This window comes from Phaethon aethereus, assembly GCF_964289735.1.
Source record: "Phaethon aethereus genome assembly, chromosome: 7".
NCBI lineage: Eukaryota > Metazoa > Chordata > Aves > Phaethontiformes > Phaethontidae > Phaethon > Phaethon aethereus.
Genome location: NC_138583.1, coordinates 30,828,576 through 30,842,369, shown reverse-complemented (window position 1 = coordinate 30,842,369; position 13,794 = coordinate 30,828,576). Strand labels below are relative to the sequence as shown.

Sequence of the window (13,794 nt, the reverse complement as noted above, 5' to 3'; positions counted from 1 at the left end):
CACTGAGACTGACAGGGAAGGGGGACCCTGAAGGTAAATTTGACATTGCAAAATGCTCCTTGTGATGTTGGCATCACAACTCTTTAAAAAGAGGCATCAGTAGAATACATAACCCCTGGGTTTTCACTAGTTTAAAATGCCTTCAGAGGCTGGGAAGAGGCAGATCTGCATTGAGATTCTCCAGTATTTGAGGCACAAAGCTCAGGGAATGTTTTATTTGTCTGGTAAAATGGTGCACAAGGATTTTTTGTGACTTTCATTTTTCCTCTGTAAAATAAACATCTTTAGTAACAAAGTCCAGGTCCAAACAGGCTTGAAAAGTTAAGAAACACATCTGGGCTGTGTTTTACAATAAAACAGCACAAAATCCAATTGCAAAAAGTACATGGAAGATGATATCTGCAAGAAAAACACAGACTAAATGTGAGTATTTCCCTGTCAGCCGCCTTTCACGTTCTGTTCCCACCCCCGTCAGTGCAACTGTATGCCCCTAATGTGGCTCTGTCACCATGTCAAGTTGTAACAAATAGGCTTTGAAAGGCCTTTTTCAAACCCTCTGAATAGAAATGCTTTCAGACATCTCTGTTAACCCAATGAAACACGCTTGTCCCTTTTTGGGAAGAGGGTGTGAAAATAAGAGAAAGTACTGTTCAGTATTGGAAGTTATCGGTATGATTTTATTGTCCAGACTGAGGGATATGCCAAAAGGAGGAAAACAAAGTGTGTAACGTTGAGAAATAAAATTTAATTTTGAAATATTTCCCTTTCTGTCAAATTTACTAGATTTTTCAGCTCTTTCTTTGAGCTTTTGGGTTTTATGTTGACAGAGTCACTCAAAATCCATATTTGGGATTGATATTTTCATTGTCATACTTTGCTAGTTACCTGAGAGTGTGTAAAATCTGGATAAACCTTTGCCTGTATAAAATAAGAGAAAAAGATAACATTGGGATGGCATGTTTAAAATAGGGCAAAGTGCACCAGCATGCTTTGTAAAAGCAGAACAGGTAACATTTGCCACATTTTGAAATTCTGGATATTTGTTCCTCTTGGCTTTACTGTCTGAAGTTATAAAAGGATCCTCGCTTCTTTTATCTTCTAAAATTGATGGGGTTTTACTGGTGCAACATACTGAATTGTAATAATGCTGCTCTAGGTGCGTTTGTGATTTTAAATTGGCTTTCAGGTTAGTGTGGATGTAGTTGATAAACTAGTATAAAGGGCTCTAGTGAAAACATGATTTAGGCATACCTTGTTCCAAGGACCTGTTTCAAAAGATGTGCTGGATCTGTACATTAATTAAATTATTAGAATTAAACCAGCTCAGGGGGAAACTCCTGGTGCCTCCGGGAGGCAGCAGTTAGAGGAAACAGGCATCATTTTATAACGGGGAAACCTGATGGCAGTTCAATTTGTGTATCAGGAGGGATAGGCACGAAGAGTTAACCTACCAGAGTTACGGGTATGATGAAGTACCAACCCACGACTTAAAGAAAAGCCTTGCTGCTGCCCCTGAGCCTGACCTCTCTCTCGCTCCTGTGCAGTCTATCAGAGCTGGTCTGGGCTCTTGCTGAGGTCAAACGCAGGTGAGCAGAGTTTACATTGCTAACTTGGTGTGTAAGTAAGTGTTTTGGCCATTTGTCATTAATGCCAGATGGGTTCCTTTACTCACTTTGTAAATGAGGAGAGTTTCACTGAGCTCTTCTGCCAGAGCCCCGAGCCTGGGGGGGGACCGACCTCAGGTTGAGACTCCTGCTGCCGTGGGGGAAAGGGCTCTGGCAGAGGGCTCCGGCTCCCTCTGCTTGCTCCTGCGCTGCGAGCCATGGGTGGCTCCCAACTTCGTTGCTTCCCAAAGGGAGAAACACCCCAGAAACCCAGTCACTTACTGCGTACAGCGATCTCCGCTACTAAAACACCTCCCGTTTGTTCCACGCGCTGTTTTCGTTTGTCGCATGTCTCAAGAGATCAGAGAGAAAGACATGTATACCAAAAAAAATTAAAAATAATACAGCAAACTCTCATATTTCCAACCAAGGAAGCGAAATCTGTGTCAACATGGCTGCATATTTTCTAGGGACTTTTTTTCCCTGTAATTATTGGGGGGTTTTGGTGCAAGAGAGATTTAAGGAGAGTCCTTACAGTGCATTTTCTGAGGATTTTGGTGTGCCGTAGCCCTTATAGTGACTGTAAGTGCTCTCTTCAGCTGTGAGACGGCAAAAGCCCAGATGGGTGTCTGCTTGCTAATCACAGGTCCTCCTGGGCTGCCCTTTACACCCTGCCTTAAACAAACCTCCTGTCAAGAAGGAAGGGGGGAGCTGAGCTCCATCTATTTAACTCATGACCTCCGTGAAGGCTTCCGTTGTTGTTTATCGCTAATTATAATTGTTGCCCATTGGGTAGAAACAGGAAGCGCCAAATCCCTTCCATATAGGTCATCTCATACCCAGCGCTAATGATGCCCATCACAGCTGACAAGGTCTGTACTGGAGGCAGTGCTCCATGCATTAAAGGTCCTTGTCTGTCCCCTGACCTTTGCAGATCCCCAGCTGTGGGCATTTTTTTTACAAACTCAGCATGTGGTAATTCTGGTTATGACTTGTTTGTAAGCATAGACCCCCAGCTTGGTTCAACCTTAATTGCAGCAGACCACCAGCTGCATTTTTGAGTTGGAAGTGGGCTCAGGGGATGTTAGCCTGATTGAGCTATTATGCTACACTGTAGGGAGAGGGGGGAGTTCCACCCTGCGCCTGAAAGGATGATGTAGATGTCTGGCAGTACTGTCAGAAAGGCAGATACGGAGTACTGATTTTGTATTTTCTTTTAACCCTGGTCTGTGGTTGGATAAAAATTTGAAGAAATCTTTAAAAACAAACAACAAAAGCTAAGCCCAGAGTTTTTTCTTTTACCTTTGAAACTTAGAATTTCTAACAATGTATTTTTGTCAAACCTGCAGGTTTTGCACAAATCAGTGCCCCCTGCTTAGCGCTGAGGCTGGGTAATAAACTGCTATCTTGATTTGGCTCCTGGACTGAGAAAGGGTTTAGAAAGAAAAGTGGCTTTGTCCAGGAGTGATGCTTTTTTGTCTCCAGCAAGAAATATTTGTGGCTGAAAATGACAGTATGTCGACCAAGGAGTATTTTGGGCTTTCATTTCAGGTTAAATAAAATTCTTCTTCATTTCATAGCAATGACACATTCATTGCGTGACAGAAAGAATAGTGAAGCTTGGACGTAGTGAAGGAGGGCAAGAGAAGTCTTTAAAGAAAGACACTTTAGTAACCCTCACCCTTGCATCAGTTGGTGCAAGGAGTGCACATCTCCACATGCTAAATAACGTGCCTGTATAGGACCCCCACCTCATTCCCACCTAAGGTCACAGGAACCTACTCTTTGACCTGTGTTCCTGCTCCAGTGACAATTAATGTATTTCATGCTGAATAAGTAACACCGCAGCACTGCAGGACGGCGGAGAGGAGTTTCCCTGAGAAAGGAGACTGGGAGGTTTGGTTCAGCTAGCGATGGGCTTTGAGCCAGGGTCTCCCACTGCCCCCGGGGTGTCCTCAGCACCGGGATACTTGGTGAAATGGAAAAAGCTCTACTCTCTCCTTTTTTGCCAGGCTTGTGTTTAACTGTAGCTGTTTGTCAGACAGGACTGTAGTCTAGGATATTGACAAGAACTGAGTTTTTCAGTGGCTGCCTTATTTCTCAATACATTTAAACAAGTTGCCCAATGTTGCGTACAGTGCCTGTGGCATGAGAGGGGTCGGGGTGCACGGCTGGCCACTCAGCTTCACGTATGGCGCTGCCTCCATCTGCTGAAAGCTCTGGCGCTGGCTCTGCACCCGACGTGCCCTCAGGAAGGTCTCGACATCCACTGTCTAAATTTAGCACCGCGTGTTTCTCTGCGAGGGAGGCCTTACCACAGGGCAGGAGAATTTCTCGCTGTCGCAGACGTGCGTCTCGCAGTGCAGCCAGACCTTGGACAGCTTGGGGATATTACGGAAGCGGAAAGCACTGAACTGGAATGTCGCCCGGCTCGTTTTCCCATTCTCATGCACAAGGATGGAGTTGTCTGTGGCACACCTGTGTTGTGTATGGAGAAGCAGTGTCAGAGCCTCCATAGCTTCAGTGAAACGTCTCCTGAGGTTGCAGTCTGATGAATACATTTGCTCTGCTGTGGGCCACCGTCTCTTTTGCTCCCTCGTCCCCCAGCCCCCGGCTTTCTGTCATCCTCAGGGCTGGGCTGGGCAGAGGTGCTCCCTCGGGTCCCACCAGCACCTACCCCTTGGTGATCAGAGGCCAGTGGATCTGGTAGAAGTACTCCGAGGAGGGAGTTGCCCAACAGCTGTTGAGAACAACTTTGAACCTGGGGAGACAGAAACCCCAGGTTAGCAAGGCATGTCCTGATTGCCAACTTACCGGTTATGACTCCTTCCCTTGCCTACCTGTCACTTAAGCCCTTAGCTTCTACTCCAGCAAATATGTCAGAACCAATTTCTGATGTTTCAACGATGAAAGGGGCTTCTTTTATACTGGAAAACTTGGAATTCTTTGAAAGACAAAGAGAAAGTCGTCATATGTTACTAGTAACATGCAAAGCAAAGGCATGCGGCAACTTCAGACAGCTCTGGAGAGATGGACTCCGAAAGTCTGGGTTCTTATTACCTGCTAGTTCCAAACGCTACACCTAGTAGCAGGACTACTGCAAGCCCAAGGTAGTATTTAAAAATCTTTTTGTTAATGTTTGGCTTATAATGATAATAAGTGACAGAATTTGATGCTATTTGCGTTGTGGTATGTGTTATATCACAACACGGGTGGGAAGCGAGCTTACTGCTGCTTCTGGTACACCAGAGGTAGTGGGGGAATCTGGTGGGAGTGAGAGACTGGAGATGACTGTATGGAATGGGAATGGAGTTGGGAGATGGCAACATGGAGGGGAAAAGGAATGAAGACAAGCTGAAATCACCTGCCCATATGCAAAGGTTTATCACTCTGTGATTTGTACTTGTGGTGGCCAGCATGGTGAGACCTGAGGGGGCACGAGTGTGCAGAAAGAGCTCTGACAGCTATATTCATTCATCCACTAAAAATCCAGCCTGTTAAAGTAGTGTGTGTGGTGGTCTGGTGAGAAAGTTTGGTTACAAATACACTGAAGTACCTACCTTAAATCCCACTGCTTTTTATTGCATAAGATCATAACGAAGCTAGCACCAGAACTATATAAAGAATAACATGTTTAGTCATAGCGCTGGTCTACTTAGTTAAATCTACACAACAGGATTCAGGTATATGTGGTTCTGGAGCTGTTGGACTATCTTTCCCTGCTGTTGTTACTCAGTTCCCTGGTACTGATTTTCTTACGTACCTTTCCTCGCCTACACGGCGAGGTGGCTGTGAGACGTTACAGTATTCCCACTGCAACATCTGGTAGATTGGATGCACTGGAGTTAGGGCTCAAGGCTGTGTTTAGATTAGTGATCCATGGCTGTTAAGTGCCCTGAGAAATTCTTATTTAACCAAAAATTTCTCCCAAAGGAGAGAACTTGCAGAAGTACTGTCACAAAACTCCTATCAGTCCTTGTGCTAAAAGGAGTTGAACCTGGTATAGTGCTTTTTTTTCCTCAAAATCTATTGCTCTACATTGTTTTAGGGTATTATCTTGTTTTTCTTCACAAGTTTCAGTGTTGCAGGTCAGAATTCCGTTAGGCTCCAGCCCCCCATGCTGCATCACAGTCTCTTGCTGTCAAAGGGCAGGTGAGATTGAAGAGTTTCTGCCGGGTTGCACTGCAGCTTGGGCGCTGCTTCTGGGTGAGGGAATGGACACATGAAGCACCTGGAAGTATAGCCCACCGGAGGCAGAGGGCTGTGTCAGGCAGCAGGAGAGATGAATAGCAAGGCAAAATAAATGTCATATTTCCATTTTGCCAGGGGGGAAAAAAAAAAAAAAGAACATTTCATTGAAATTAACCTTTTCTCCCCAGTGAAAATGTGAACAAAACAAAGGTCTGTTAGATTTCTGAGCTTGTTCTGTACTTGTGCTCAATGGGAAAATGTATTAGTACAGTTCAGCCTGTACTCCCTCCTTGACTCCTGGGAACCCCATGACCATTAGAACAGTCATTTGGCAAAAAAATAAAGTACCAGAGATCATTGCTCACTGTCTGTCATTTGTTTTTGTGGCCATTCTGTCAGGAGTTGACAGGAGCCGTGTGGAACCTCCTAGGACCTTGCCAGTGTATACTACCAGTATACCATATATCAGAAAAAAAGACCACATGGGTTTTCATGTGGCACCCAAAGCCTGACAAAATGTTTAGTGACCAACTGGTGTCCAAAATGCAGGGTGTAGGGGGAGACATTTCCATCATTCCACCTTGTGGTAAATACTCCCTTTACCTGGCCTATAAATTTAACACAGTTATTAGTTGTGCTTTTTCTAGCTGTACTAAAAAGACTCCAGGAGCAGGAGCTGGCTGCTCCAGCAGCACAGCGGAGCTGTGGGGAGGAGAGGGATGTTTAAAAAGATCAGCTTGCTATTCAGGGACAATATTTTGTTGGAAACAAAATTCCAGCATGACCTAAAGATCTCTGGGGAACAAGAAATGTCTGTCAGGTGAGAGGACCAGGAATCAAACTGCAAGAGAAATGTGAGGAGCTTTGCTGTGTCTACAGAGACTATGGGATAGCAGCGGTGTCTGCAGATGTGTGCTGCTCTTTGAGTGCGATTACAAACAAGTTTTACTTTTTCTCATAAAACCTGTCAGCATGTTAGAAATGTACCTCTCAATAGAAAAATCTGCCTGATTTGGAGGGATTAAAAGAACAGTTGGCATGTGTCTGCTCTGTTCAGTTTAAGTATATCCCTGCTAATCGGCAGAAACAAGGACCCCTGCAAACCCAACTGTAATTATCTGTTGCAGGCTAGTAATGTGCTCCATGACACATAAAAGTCAGGAGCAGCAGCCCTTTTTCCCAGCTCTTAGGCTGAAACCTGTGGAAGGTGAAGGCAAAAAGCTGGGTGGCAAAGAGCACTTACAGAGTAGAAATTGAGGGACAACTGACTTTCAAATGAGCCGGAGCTCCCATTCTTCACATGGACGGTGGCCACCCTGGGGACATAACAAAGTTCCGGTAAGAGTGAGATGTGGTGTTGAAGACAGAGTGAGGCGCGCTCCCAGAAGAGGACGTACCTTTGGTCAAAGGCAGCCTGGTTCACCAGGTAGTTGGCATTGTACGTACAGGTGAATGAGTAATTCACAGGCTGGCTCTTCACAATTACTGAGGAGTCATTGGAGACGATGGAGTTGTAGAAGTGATAAATGGGATTCTTGAACTGTGGATGGTGAGACAGAGAAATGTAGGCAGTACTGAGTCTTTGAGGCATCAGGAACAACTTTGTACTTCGGAACATGAAGACCCTATCTGGTGACAAAGCACCATCCCCAAGGAAACATGGGTTTTGTAGCCCTTTATATGTTGCGCTGTCTATACATACGCCTTTACTCTATATATGTTCTGTGTAATACAGGTGCAAATGGGCAACTAATACACAGACTAATATCACTAAGCCTGCAAGTATTTTGTCTGCAGATGCGAAGCAGAACTATTTTATTCTTCCTTCTCCCTGATACTGGAGTTTGCCTCCTCCTTCCATCAGTACTTAAAGCCTACTCCAACCTGAAGCAAATGGGACTTTCTCGAGTGAGTCCTGCAAATTTCCGAGTCCATCTCAGAAATGTTGACCTTGATAGACTTACCTCTGACTGCGTCCCACAGTATGATTTGTTTTTAGGTGACAGGTCTGGGATCGTGAATTGGTAATATCCTGAATCATGGATCCCATTGTAGCAAATGCCTCCAAGTGCCAGCTGATTAACCTCCCATCCGTAAGGACACTCTGGAATTTTTGTAATGATGGTTTTAGGATAGCAGTATACCAGAATTACATCTGAAAGGAAAATAATACAGCTAGAGTGGTATTCAGTGGTGTTTTCCTTTCAAAGAGGTGAGTATGCACACCTATTTTCCACTGGGATTAAACTTGTGTGAGCTGGAAGGTCCCCTAATGTGAGCAGCTTTTGGTACGCAAAACTGACCTTTAGGTTGTTAAATTCTGTCCTTTTTGGAAGAGTTTGGCTTTTGCCTTCTAATCAATGGGGAACTTCATGTAAATTTTTTATCTTTCTGGAGTAGCTGATTGAGGAACAGAGACACAGCTGAGAAACCTGAAGTGAAAAATGGCTGCACTGAAATCTGTCAGATTATGCTGCAGAGCTGGCTTCTGTAAGAGCACTGACTCTGTAAAAATAATACTGGTGAAGTTTTTTGTTAGGTTTCAGTAGATGCGTACCTTTTTGTAGCGGTGTTAGATCTAGGTCATGATACATAGTCTGCCTTTCCTTTCCTTGCACTGGCACTGCACTGCCAGTGCAAACTGAATTTTTAGAATTCTCAAGTTAAAAGCTAAGATCTAAAAGTCGTGCACTGTTGATGGCAATAATAAGTAAACTGGAAAGCTTAGCCCTGTTAATAACAATAGTAAATGAACCGAAATCCTCGCCCTGCTAACAGCAATGGTTAATAGCAGTGCAATATGTTTCCAAACATGGTGATTGCTAATACAACCATGAACACTGAACACCATAAGTTACAGACTGATTGCTTCACGATAGCAAATTGGACATTTTTCAAAAAGAATCAAGCAGTGCGAATTTGAATGTCTGATGGGAATTTAAAGGGCAAATATTGACTAACCATTAGTGACCTGAAAATTGAGAAAGACTTCCAATTACTACAGTCAGAAAAAAGACACCCTACCTGGAATTATTCAATTATTTCTTCTAAAGCCCTTGACACTCTAATTTTTATAATAAAAGCTTGATTTTGCAGCCTTTCCATGTCTGCAGAAGGTTAGGGAATACTCAAGGAAAGTCAAATAGGGACCTTAACAACTCGTTCCTTTCTGGTCAATAAACCTTCAGCACACACAGGCTGATTCTGCTTGTGGTGATGGTCAGATTTGTAACTCTGGCAACTTTACAGTTATGAAAATTCCTGCCGTTCAGAGAAATGGCTTGTGCAAATGAAAGTACTGAAATAAATGGCTAGAGGGCCAAATACTTAAGATATACCATGAAATTAGTGGCAGTAGACTCACAAAATTCATGCACATACAAAGCAAATTATCTATATTGAGGCATATTCCAACACATTTCTAAAGCACTTTTCTTAATTATAGTGGTTTCTACATTACAGGTCTGTCTGGCACCAGATCATTTGAGTTTCTAGGCAGAAATCAGTGCACAATTAGGGCCTTAGCATCAGTGATTTTTGTTTTTTCTTGTTTTATAGAGCAGTGTGGTTCAGGAGTTCAGCCCAGCACATACATTCATCGCTAGTCATCTGATTGCAGTCAGCGGGACTAAAGCCCAGCTTGGGCAGCAAAGATCTGCTGCATCTAGTCTGTGCCATTTCTAATTGTTGTTGTTTTCTTTGCCATTTTATTCCTGAATGCTGCTTGTGCTTAACTTTATTGCACTATGATTGCACAGAGTTAAGCATATGCCTAATTCTCTGTGGGGCTTTACTTGCCTTACTAGCTTTACTATGCTATCTGAAAGCAGATCAATAAAAGAAATGTAAGGATTGACTCTCCAGAATCCACAGTTTAACTTTCTGAAGAAAAAACTTTGCACTTTTAAATAGAAAAAAACCCCCTTTGGCAGCTTAATTACAAGAGAAGATCATAGGAGACTTAAGTTATTTTACCTGCTTTATTTGGATTGCAAGGCCCCGCAAGAGCTTGAGCCAAGATGCCCAGCAGATAAATAGTAAGAGTCACCATTTCTTGCAATGATCTGAGGACACAGGGAATAAAAGCTGAAATTGTCTTTAAAATTGGAAATAAAAAAAATGCATTGGCTGCAGACCCAAAATTGTAGCTACTGTTAAACATGTTCTTCTTGCAGAGAGAAATACAAAGCATTATTGATATTCTGTCGCCCAACTTAATTGCATCTACAGGATAGATATTTCCAAGACAGTTGCTATAGCTGGGTCAGTATTGTGACGATTTTACTATTTCAGTTTAGTGGTGGCTTTGAATTGTTCTGTGTTTTCTTTGTTCTTGTAAAGAGTCTAAACCTAAAATGTTAGTATAACCAAATGAAACTGAAACAATGGGGTCTGAAAAAAGAGGGAATAGAAATTACTAGAAGAAATATGATGCAATAACATATATATTGTGCTCTTAAATTTAATGCTGAAACTATTCTCTGTGTTGATGGCTATCCTGTTGTATATAACCTTAACTTCGTGTAGCTCAGTTTTGGTAAATTATGCATTTTCTCCTTTAATGCTAACTGTTGCATTTTCAGGAGAACATACCTAGCAGTAATTTACATTTCCACTTCAGGCCTCAAACCTGCAAGCTGTTTCCCAAAGGGAGAAGCATTCACAGCCTGGGGGATTGGGACTGGAATTCTCATATTTTCCCTTTGTAGACACTCTTCAGTGTCTGTCTTCATACACACATCACTGAGCAGACAGTCAGAAGTAACAAATATCATTTAGGTGAAGAAAAAAAATCTTCCTGATTAAGTATTTCCAACAAAAGGAATAAATTTCAACATTTTCACTCAGACTCTATTAAAAATACATATTTATAAAAGGCTCATACAGTACATTTCAGTGACAATTCCGTCTAATTATAATCCTAGGCATTCTACAAGAAATTAAGTATAATACCTGCGAGACAGGAAGAGGCTAAGTATTTCAGGTTTTCATTCCAGTCTTACTCCAATAGCTGTGCTGTCGGCTCTTCCCAAGATGTCGTCTTTCAAATGAACCCAGCTGGCGTTATCTTCTCTTTATATAAGCAATCTTGTAAAAGGAGCCCATCTCTGGTTAAATCTCAACCCGCCAGTATTGTCCAGTGTGGGAGGAAAAAAAAGAGTTATAGAAAAGCAGTTCTCTTTCCCTAGATGGGACTGTATTTCTGCTGTTTGATTTTTTTTTTTAAAGTCTTTCTATGGTGGCTTTTTACAGATCTTGAAAATAATTGAACAGAAACCTGCTGAATATATACAACTGGCACAAAATCTTTGTTTTACAAGTTAATTAGGGAAATGTATCTTTTCTGCAGAGATGAAACAACAGTTGCCCTCTAAAATTCAGTGAAAATGTATTTATAGGAATCTATAGGAATTAGATGCCCGTCTTGAATGGCTTCTTGACATGTCAAGTGGACAAAAGTAAATTCCACAGATGATATACCACCTTCGGGGTTGTTTCATTTACTTACTTTTTCTAAAAGTTCACAGACATGTAATCTGATTTTAGGTAGGATCTTCCATAAGCCTAAGTATGATGCTATATAAATATAAGGCATGATACTATCTGTATAAGACTATGTAATATACTTAAATATACTGTAGAATACTATAGAATGTGTAAAATTGACCATTGCACAGAAAACTGAAAAGAATTTGCTTTTCATATGACCATCAGTCATGTGGTTGCCATATGACAGTCTTGGTCAGCTGGTAAAATTTTCTGGTGACCTATGACATCCTGTTTGTGTTAGCTTTTAGTGATAGGCCTAGAAAAAGGACTTGGGTATGCTACTGCTATTTTACATGCCTGCATAAAAAACATGGACCGTAAACAGTCTTGCCATGTAAGCTGGCATGACCTCAAGTTTAGGCATGTGTGTATCCACCCAGATCCAAGTGCTGTTGAGTCACACATGCTTTGATCTGTGGCTTGAGTCACAAAACACGGAAGATCTCAGTGACCTTGCCTGTGGGACCCAGTCCTGTGGGGCTCCTCAGAAATTATTTTGGTGGCTCCTTCTATGGAGTCATCCCAATGGACAGAGCCTCATTTTGCCCCATCCATGGTAGGTGTATGGTGCAGGTCTGCCCTCTCTCAAGCAACTTTTGGCATTTGGGGTTATGCAGTAGTAAAGCTGCTCCAGCTGTCATTAGTCTGGAGTTTTTGAGGGAGGAGGGAGTGGGATGGAAGACCACAGTGGTCCTGACCTCAACCTGAGATGTTTGGCAATGAGTTTGCAACTCTCTTGTGGCTGGTCCTGTGTGTGAGATTTATGGGCCCACCTTCAAGAAAACATTCACTGTTATAAATCCAGACTACAAAGAGTGTCTCAAACCGGATGACATTAGCGAAGCATGGCCATGACTACACTGTGCATTGTAAGGGATGCTAGCTCTCACCCAGCGATGATGATGTGAGGGTCAATCTACAATGATATGAAAATGTTTATAAATAATCAGGGTGACTTCTGCTTCTTGCAAACTTAGAGCTTCTTAGCTCTAAAGAAAGGCTAAAAAGCCTATAAAGTTCTGTGTTTAGTTTAAGTAATAAACCTGAAGCTAGAGCTGAAGCTTCGTAAGGACTGAAGTAAAGAGCACATAATGTTAAATAGGCTGTTCCCACTGTTCCTGTGAGCCAAATCCTGCGAGCCATCACATTCTGATTTAAATGAGATTACTTAAAGATGTACACATGGATAAAATCCGTTGGTCAGGGTTTGTTGTTATTTTATTTGAATTAAAGAATAATCCGCTGAACAAGAACCAAAGCTCATAAAAGATTTGGTGTGACCTAACTAGGGATTATCCTTATCAGAAATCCTAAAATTAGGAAGATTTAACTCCAGGTGTCTGTTTTATATACTCATCCCAAATCCTTCTGCAGGCACTGAGGCCCAAATTTGATTTCCAAAGCCCAACTCTGACTGAATAGAAGCTGTGTAAACGTTCACTTATTTTTGTCTTTCTCTGTGTGTGTATTTGGTCTGGAACCTGAAACTGGGGTCTGATGAGACATTATGAGCCACCCCAGAAACAAGGGAAGGATTTGGAGGAGAAAGCTTGTGATTTTGGACATGAGAAAGGCTTCACAACCGTGTACAAACCAATTCTTCAAGCTCAAGGGATCACATTCAGCCCTGGGGTTGGAATTGGTCTCTCAGGTCTGCCCACACAGGGCTGATTTGGAGCATAAGATATTTGGTTAATCGTGATTAGACGTACTGTAAAATGGCCTTGGTAAAAATTATGTAAGTGATCAACCCTGCCATAACAATAACAAAGCACTTGAAACACAGATTGGCTTTGTTCTGATGATTTTTAGCAACTAATGCAATTAAATAATCATTGGTGTAAGGCTACGGGTTTTAGTGGAATTACTCCAAGATGGATCTAGTCCCATAATTTTTGAAAGAAAATAAATCTCTCACTATCTTCTCACAGAAAAGTAATCTCCGTGTACATAATACCCCTTTTAGGTGAAAGGTAGAAAACAGAATGAAACAAATTTGGCAAAAGTGCCAGCTGGTGTATAGTAGTTTGCATTTGCATAAGAAACAAGCACAAAATGTACCTAAGCCAAACAGCATTTGATACTTGCTCCGATCAAAGGTGAAGGCTTGGGGAAGGGTTAGGTTTCTCTCGGTAATTGCGCACACAGAAAAAGGAAAGCCATTAAATTGCAAAGCAGACCATTGAGGTTTGTTGCATTTCCCTGACTCTTTCCAAGCCCATTGAATAATCTCGGCAAACTAAGTATCTGTAAAGATTTTGACAAAGAACAAACGAGGGCCTTATTGTGAATTTCACCTACAAGGGCAGCTTGTCTGTCCAGCTTTGTTCCTTGCATTGTGGTGGAAAGCCATGCGAGTATCTACTGTCTGGTTCTTACATGAAGAAAACGAGGTTCTGCTGTTCGAATCTGCAAAGGATATTGTGAAATCCAGTGTTCATTGTTTTGG

The 13,794-nt window shown here is 42.2% G+C and overlaps 1 protein-coding gene across 1 annotated transcript; it reads right to left on the bottom strand.

Moving 5' to 3' along the window:
• Window positions 1-346: 346 nt before the first annotated feature.
• TECTB (tectorin beta) lies at window positions 347-9,846 on the bottom strand (the record flags this gene model as incomplete). The annotated part of the gene is made up of 10 exons (XM_082001921.1): window positions 347-399; window positions 886-918; window positions 1,887-1,956; window positions 3,920-4,082; window positions 4,282-4,365; window positions 4,445-4,548; window positions 7,039-7,111; window positions 7,193-7,335; window positions 7,760-7,950; window positions 9,771-9,846. 10 exons carry the CDS (start codon window positions 9,844-9,846, stop codon window positions 347-349), a joined length of 990 nt encoding a protein of 329 aa, XP_081858047.1.
• Between the last annotated feature and the right edge of the window lie 3,948 nt (window positions 9,847-13,794).